This window comes from Aedes albopictus, chromosome 1, assembly GCF_035046485.1.
Source record: "Aedes albopictus strain Foshan chromosome 1, AalbF5, whole genome shotgun sequence".
NCBI classification, from domain to species: Eukaryota; Metazoa; Arthropoda; class Insecta; order Diptera; family Culicidae; genus Aedes; species Aedes albopictus.
The window spans coordinates 219,582,253-219,590,142 of record NC_085136.1 but is presented as its reverse complement, the minus strand read 5'-3'; the positions used below and the strand labels follow the sequence as shown (position 1 = coordinate 219,590,142).

The 7,890-nt window shown below is 41.5% G+C and overlaps 1 protein-coding gene across 1 annotated transcript; it reads right to left on the bottom strand.

Moving 5' to 3' along the window:
• Window positions 1-3,022: 3,022 nt before the first annotated feature.
• Window positions 3,023-5,271, bottom strand: LOC109400144 (luciferin 4-monooxygenase). The gene is made up of 3 exons (XM_029858005.2): window positions 4,730-5,271; window positions 4,444-4,651; window positions 3,023-4,390 (listed from the first exon to the last, which is right to left on the bottom strand). The coding sequence occupies exons 1-3, from the start codon at window positions 4,865-4,867 to the stop codon at window positions 3,114-3,116; spliced, it is 1,623 nt and encodes a 540-aa protein (XP_029713865.2). The 5' UTR covers window positions 4,868-5,271; the 3' UTR covers window positions 3,023-3,113.
• Between the last annotated feature and the right edge of the window lie 2,619 nt (window positions 5,272-7,890).

Genomic DNA, 7,890 nt, shown 5'->3' with positions numbered 1-7,890 from the left:
GATTCCTTTTGTGATTACTTCGGTCCTATTAGATTTTCCCCCGGAATTTATGCAAAGATTCCTCCTTTCGAGCCTCCTGTATATATTTCGTTGGTTCGTCCTCAAAATTCTTTGGGGATTTTTTCTTGAATTCTCCTTGAAATTCTCACTGCAATTATTTTAAGGATTTTTGCTGAAATTTCTTTGGTGTCCCGCTTGAATTCCTTTGAGATAAGCGCTGGTATTCCTTCGTGATTTCCTCTTGGAATTGCTGCGGGAATTCCTTACAGAGTTCTTTCGGGGATTTCTTCAGGGATTCCTCCTCTTGAAACTCGTTCGAGGATTCCGCTTAGAGTTCCTTCGGAGATTCATCTCGGAATTCCTTAAGGGGGTTCCCCCTGGAATTTCTGAAGGGTTTTTTTTCTGGAATTCCGTCGGGTATACCTCCTGGACTTCGTTCAGGGATTTCTTCTGGCATTCCTTCGGGGATTTCTCCTGAATTTCCTTCTAAATTTCCTTCTAAAATTCCTCCTAAAATTCCATCGTGGATTCCTCCTGGACTTTTTTCAGGGATTCCTCCTGGACTTCAACGAGGATCCCTCCTAATTTTTCCCAGAGATTTCTTCTGGAATTCTTTTGAGCTTTCCTCCTAGAATTCCTTTTGGGGTTTCACTTCAAATTTCTTCGGGGTTTCCTCCTAGAATTCCTTCTAGGATTCCTCTTGGAATTCTTTCGGTAATTCCTCCTAGAAATCCTTCAGGGATTTCTCCTGGAATTCCTTCCGAGATTCCTCTTGGATATTTTTCGTTGATTCCTCCTAGAAATCCTTAGGGGATTCTTTCTCGAATTCACTTTGAAATTCCCACTGGAATACTCGAGGATTCTTTCTGAAATTCCTGTTGGGATTTCTTTGGAGACTACTGCTGGAATTTGCTTGGAACTCGTGCTGGAATTCTTTTGGGATTTCCTTGTGAAAATTATGCGGGAATTTCATTTGGACTTCTTTCAGGGCTCCCCCATGGAATTCCTACGAGCATTCCTCCTGGAACTCCTTCCGGGATTACTCCTAAAATTTCATTGGGGATTCCTTCTGAAATTCCTTCGGGGATACCTGTTGGAATTCTCTTGAGGAACCCTCTAGGAATTCCTTAGGGAAATCTCATAAGTTTTTCCAGGGATCTCTCTAAGAGAAATTCTTGAACTACATATGAGTGATTCCAGCAGAAGTTCCTTAAGGGTTTCATACAGCATTTCTTGCAGGGATTATTCCAGAAGTTTCTTCATGGATTCCTCCAGGCTCCTTCTGCAATTCTTTTGGAGATTTTTCCCGGAAATCTAAGGTTCTAAGAAAACAAAACGAAAACTGTAGTAAAACTATATTTCTGCCCTTAATTTGCAATGGAGTAATGCAACATGCACTAATACGGATACGGGTATAGGTCTAATTACTGGCCACAGTGACGGACCCGAACAGGAATAAAAAGGTGTTCATTCAAACGTAACGGGATAAGTACACAGGCTCAAATATTTGACAAATGAACTGAAAAAAAAAACTTCTGTTTGACACTAATGAAAATTAGATCCTGTGTACTGACATAATAATAATTCATGTCATCAATGGTTATGAAAAAGCAAAGACTGGACTGCAAATTCTACAGCGTAAAGACAACTTCTTCGTTTCGCCAATGTTGACATTACGGTCAAATTTTGGTCACGCCGATTCACGCCGCCGCCGCCGCCGCCGAAAGATGGCACCGGCGTGACGCCGATGACGCCGCCACCGCCGGCCAAAAATGGCCCTCACGCCGCCGCCGAGCAAAATAAAGTCGGCGCACAGGTCTACTTTGAGCTAATATATCTCCGGATTCAATGAACCGAATGCAATGAAATTTTGACCATTTATGACTTGTATAATGAGCTATGAAAAACCATTGACTTAACTCAATATTCTTAACACGGAAGAAAATTAAAACGATTAGATTATTTTTCTAATAAACCACCAAATTATCCAAAACATCAACATTGTTTTGAAATTAAAAATGCAAATTTTAGTTCATTTAGTTTCCCTCTAATTGACTTATATATAAATGCGTTTTGAAGGAAAGTAACAACATAGCTGCCAATAAATTGAAAAAGTAATGGGATGCATATTAAAAATAGAAAATTTCAAGTTAAGTCAAATGTTTTCCAGAGTTCATTATATAAGTCATGAATTGTCAAAATTTCATTGCAATCGGTTCATTGAATCCGGAGATATATTAGCTCAAATTTGGCTATCGGATAATTTTATCTTTTTCAAAAATCTTTATAACTTTGTGAAGGATTGCCCGATCTTTTCCAAATTTTGTCCACTGATGTACAACTAGTTGAAGAACTAACAGTAAAAAATTGAGAATATTTGATGCACTTTTCGAAAAGTTACAGCTGGTTGAACATTTTTTGGAAGTGAAAATTTTGCCTGTCCCGATCATTTTGTCTATCCCCTGTAAATGAGCCAAATCGATTCGTGGTAAAGCTAATGGGTTACAAAAATCAGATGATGCAATCAGGAAAGAAGAAACTTATCTCTGAATGATGTGCTTTGGAGGATACCATTTTGAGGTAGGTAATGAGCCCTTAAACATGATGAGAATGTCAATTTCTTGATTTTGCTTGGGCTGACCAAGCCACATGGGAAATGATGGGAATGTTTTTTGAAAGACATATGTTGTCTACATTATGAGCATTATAGTAAATACAATCTTAAATCAAGAATGATCTATACAGTATATCCATCCAATCTTGAAATTGTAGTATGTGAAATCAATTATTTTTTATTCTATTTTGAACATTTTCTACTACTTTTCAATACACTTCTCAGTAGATACAGAATTATATCCAAAGGAGCAGGATAAAAAGACCATTTACGGATACAATCGAAATCAAACAACATAAAAGAAATACTTCAAACACATAAAGAGCTTTCGTGAATTTGATCCATTTCAGTCAAATATTTCCTATAGTTTTTGAAAGTTAACAGCAACAAAGGTCTCATGAACTTTATATTTATTATGAACATTTTATCTCCACCGTTTATTAACCTTCATCCATTATAACATTCACATGGAAAACATAATTACGAAAACAATCACAACTTAAAGCTTTGCTCTGGTAGTCGGTACAAGGTCCCTCAGTTTTCTTCGCAGAATCTTTCCCGTGGCCGTCTTTGGCACTTTATCAATGAATCTGACTCCTCCATGAAGTTGCTTCTGCTGGGAAACGTGCTGAGCCACAAATGCTTTAATTTCATCCTCATTGACCTCATCCCCATGCTCTTTCACAATGAACGCTGTTGCCAGTTCTCCGACACGCTCATCTGGTACACCTATAACTGCAGCATCCTTCACCTTGGGATGTTTCAACAGTACTGCTTCAAGCTCTGCTGGAGCTACTTGGAAACCTTTGTACTTGATCAATTCCTTAATTCGGTCTACAATGAAAAAATCCTCATCCTCATCGTAGTACCCAATATCTCCAGTGTGCAGCCAGCCGTCTTCATCAACGTCGCTCTCTTTGCCGATGTAGCCCTTCATGATCAGCGAACCCTTGAAACACAACTCTCCCCGTTGGTTCGGTCCGAGCACTGCTCCACTGTCAGGATCGATGACCTTTGCCCACTGACCCATCCGCACTTTTCCCACGCATCCAGATTTGTTCTCGAAGCCGGTTTGCATAAGCATCACGTACGTAGTTTCCGTCATACCGTAACCTTGTCGGACGAAAGCGATGCCCAATCTCTCCCGAACCTGATCCTCGATCTCTTTGCTCAAAGGCGCTGCGCCGCAAAACAACGTCATCAGCGATGACAAATCGTAGCTGTCTACCATGGGATGCCTCGCCAGGAAAACCATCAACGGTGGCACTACCGACATCAGATTGACCTTGTACTTTTGAATGCTGTTCAGAAATAGGTGAGCATCGAACTTCGGCATCAGCACGCAGCGACAATTGTTGGTCACCATATTGATCAGTCCGACACTAGCCAGTACATGGAAGAGCGGGGTCACAGCAAGAGCAACCAACTGATCGGGCAGGTCTAGGAGTTTAGCTGCTTCTTTGGAATGCGCTATCGTTGTCATTATGTTGGAATGGGTAAGTTGAACTCCTTTGGGTAGACCAGTAGTTCCAGATGATAGTAGAATCAATGCAACATGATTTTGCTTGTCAACTGGGTTCGACTTGAATGTGTACGTTTGCATTGGTCGGTTCAAAAGATCACTGAACGGAATGACACCTGCACTTCCGTTTCCAAAAGTAACGATCGTTTCAGCGCATTTCAACTTTCGGTTTACAGCGGTTACTCGCTGAGCTACCTCTGATGAAACGAAGATTAGTTTCGGTCTAGTCATGCTCAGAGCATGTGCCAACTCATCTAAAAGAACGTGCATTAATTAATTTTGTCGTTTCATTAAAGATTTTACCAACCTTCAAGGTATGCAGGATTGAACTGCGCTAACGGTGCCCCAACAAAAATCGCTCCAAACATCGCGAACGCATAGTCCAAGCAATTGTGGCTAACGATTGCTATCGTATCGGATTCGCTGATGCCTAAACTCTGCAAACCCTTCGCCACCTTCACCGAGTTATCCAAAATTTGCTGGTAGCAAAGCTCTATTTCCAATGCCGGATCAATCTACAACGAGTGATCATAAAATTCAAATCAGCATACCATAAACAAACATTGTATAACACCATCCCCCAAGCGACTCACCAGTCCGATATTCTCCGGTTGGCGCTTCAGTTCCTTGATCATCATCTCGCCCAGTGAGCCATCGTTCAAAAGATCCACCGGATCCGGCCCTCCATAGACGATCCATTTATCGTTGCTCGCTGTCGACGACGAGGTCATGGTTTCAAATGTATGCTCTTGCTTGTAACTAACCTCGGAACTCACAGTGGACTTTAGCCAACCGATCGAAGTTGGGCCGATTTAGAATTACTATGCGTGAGACGGTACCTGGCCGACGGACGGTCAACTCGTTTCTGATCGATATTCGGTGTCGAAGCCGAAAGAAGTTTTAGTCATTAGGGGCGCCAATGATAACAATGCGATGTGCGAAGCAGAAAACGAGAGAATGAGAGCGGGAAACTATCGAAACTATTTGCTAGATTGAGAGCCCGATCGACGACAATATCCAACAAGAATGTATTGCATGTTATGCTGCCCATTAAATCAACGAATTGTGTTGGTTGACGTGATCAATATTTGTTATGAAAAAGATGGTAGTTATATGCTGGAGAGCAAAGTTTTATGTGATAAATCATATCAAGACAGTGCCAGTGGAGCTAAGATTAATAACGGTGATCTTTTTTCCTGTGAATAAGAATATATTCAACGAAGTGTTTGGCCTTTGGCTATGCGTATTAGTGTGGGTCATCGGAACCGTTTTCTCAGATCAAAGCTTTTTTGGTTCCGTTTCGGGTCCTGAGTATCTGTGCAAAATTTCAGCACGATCGGTTGCGTCTACACTTTACGCATTGAAATTGAAATTGGTATGAGATTTTGTATGGGAAAACATACCTTTTTGCATTTTTGTCGTAAGTTGAAAAAGTTTGTCTGAAGCTTTTTAACCGTTACTGTAAAATGATAGCCTAGGATGTTCTGAAAAACTTTGTTGAAGACCGCAAAGCGACCCGATGCTTGTAAAAATAGTTATAACCAACGAACCGCATGCATGAGTTTATGTTTTACATGTAAAGGAATAACAATAGCAACAAAATCATGCTGTTTCGCCTGGCAATGCCAACGCTACAACTCTTTTCATAAGCATCAGATCACTTCGCGATCTTCGACAAAGTTTTGCAGGACACCTTAGGCTATGTTTTCACTTTATCGGTTGCATGATTTTAGAAAAAAAATCGAGCTTGTTATAAGAGAAATGCAAGAAAGTGTGTTTTCCCATGTAAAACCCCATACAAACTTCAAGCGCGAAGCGCAAAACGTAGGCATAACCGATCTAATCTAATCTCATACTAGCGCAGCCATTACTTGAATGCATCCTGGAAAATGACGGATTTTAGAATCAGTCATTTTTCTTGTCTAACGGCCAGGCCAACTGCGCAGCATGTGCCGCAGAGAAGATATCGAGGGATGGAACAATATTAACGTGATCACTATTTAATATTACTCCACACCTTGAGATGGAGGGGAAGGATGGAAGCGTGGACCTCCCTCCCGTACCAAACGCTTCCAGATTGTTGTGGTTATATTGTTTGGTTATGTGTATATGTACTCGCCGAAGTCGTCTTTGCTAAAAAGGATTAGTATGAGTTTTTCGACGAATTGGCAACCTTGATTGAACCTGGAATAGGAGATTAACGCTTTGGTGTGCTTGCTGAAAAGAAGGAAGAAAAAAAAATAAAAGGGAAGAAAAATGGGGGGGGGGGGGGGGTTATTTGATAGATAAGTAATGTAGAGTGTAGTTTTTTTTTTTTTTTTTTTTTACTTAAAATCATTCTTTATTTTCATTTTTTGTTTTGTTACATTGTTTTTACATACCAAGTGTTTTTATCCGTAGATACTTCATCTTTAGTTTTAATCTGTTGTTTTAGTTTTGTTTTAGTTTGGAATTTTGATTAGAATCTAATTTACATGACAGCTCTTTAGAGCATTGGTGTTTTTAATTTGTTAATTTCAAAATCCTACCTAACTACAGTTTACTACAAATTTGATAACCTAGGGGTGGGGGAATAGCTCCCGGATAGCCTGTTGATCTGACAGGCGGCAACGGACTTTGAACCGTTCGATAGACTCACTAAATCGGTCGTTAAGGGGTTTGACTTCAGCCAGACGGTGGACCTCAGATGTTCGGGTTCGAGTTGGGGTATTCATGATCATTCTGAGGAACTTATTTTGGACCCTTTGTAGTTTAAGATGATGGGTTTTTGCACAGCTCTTCCAGACCGGCATGCCATACTCAATTACAGGAAGGATGATTTGCTTATAGACAGCAAGTTTGTTCTTCAGGGACAGAGTCGACTTGCGGTTGATCAATGGGTACAACAGTCTCAGGAGGATGTTGCATTTTGTTACAGTTTTGTCGATCTGCTGCCTGAAGATCATCTTGCTGTCTAGTGTTAAGCCAAGGTAGTCGGCCGAATCGGACCATTCCACCGCTGATCCATTGAGCATGATTTTACAGTCCTCAGCCGGAACAAGTCGTGGGGATTTTGAGTATGGGAAGAGGATGACCTGGGTCTTCGCCGCATTGACACATATCTTCCAGCTAGTTAGGTAGCCTGTTAGAGCATTCAGGCCTCGTTGGAGTTTGGCTGTCAGCGTTCGAGTGACCCTGCCACTATATATGACGGACGTGTCATCGGCGAACAGCGATAGGGTTCCGCGTTCTGGTAGTGGAGGCATGTCAGATGTGAACAAATTGAACAGCAGTGGGCCCAATATGCTGCCTTGAGGGACACCGGCAGGGATGTTCTGGGCATTAGAGTTGACTCCATTGATTGAGACCTGAAATGCTCTGTTCGACAGGTAGTTTTTGATGATTTTGACAAGGAAGCTGGGAAGATTGTACCTTTGCAGCTTGTACACCAGGCCATCGTGCCAGACGTTGTCAAATGCTTTCTCAACGTCTAATAGCGCCATGGCAGAAGATTTAGCTAACGACTTGTTCCGTTTGAGGACGTTGGTGACTCGAGACAGCTGGTGAACGGTTGATCGACCACGCCGAAAACCAAACTGTTCTTCGAGCAAGATGTTGTTTTGTTCGGCAGATGTTAGGAGCCGACTGTGAATAGCTTTTTCGAAAAGTTTTGATAACCCTGAGAGAAGGCTGATGGGGCGATAGCTTTTTGGCGAGGAAGGATCCTTCCCAGGTTTCTGGATGGGGATCACCTTTGCTAGCTTCCAAGATGATG

Excerpts from the sequence above, each read along its gene's own strand:
- LOC109400144 (XM_029858005.2), bottom strand. The coding sequence starts at position 4,867 with ATGACCTCGTCGTCGACAGCGAGCAACGATAAATGGATCGTCTATGGA. Across the intron at positions 4,652-4,729 it reads AACCGGAGAATATCGGACTG|ATTGATCCGGCATTGGAAAT; the intron begins GTGAGTCGCTTG and ends CACTCGTTGTAG. Across the intron at positions 4,391-4,443 it reads CAATCCTGCATACCTTGAAG|ATGAGTTGGCACATGCTCTG; the intron begins GTTGGTAAAATC and ends ACGTTCTTTTAG.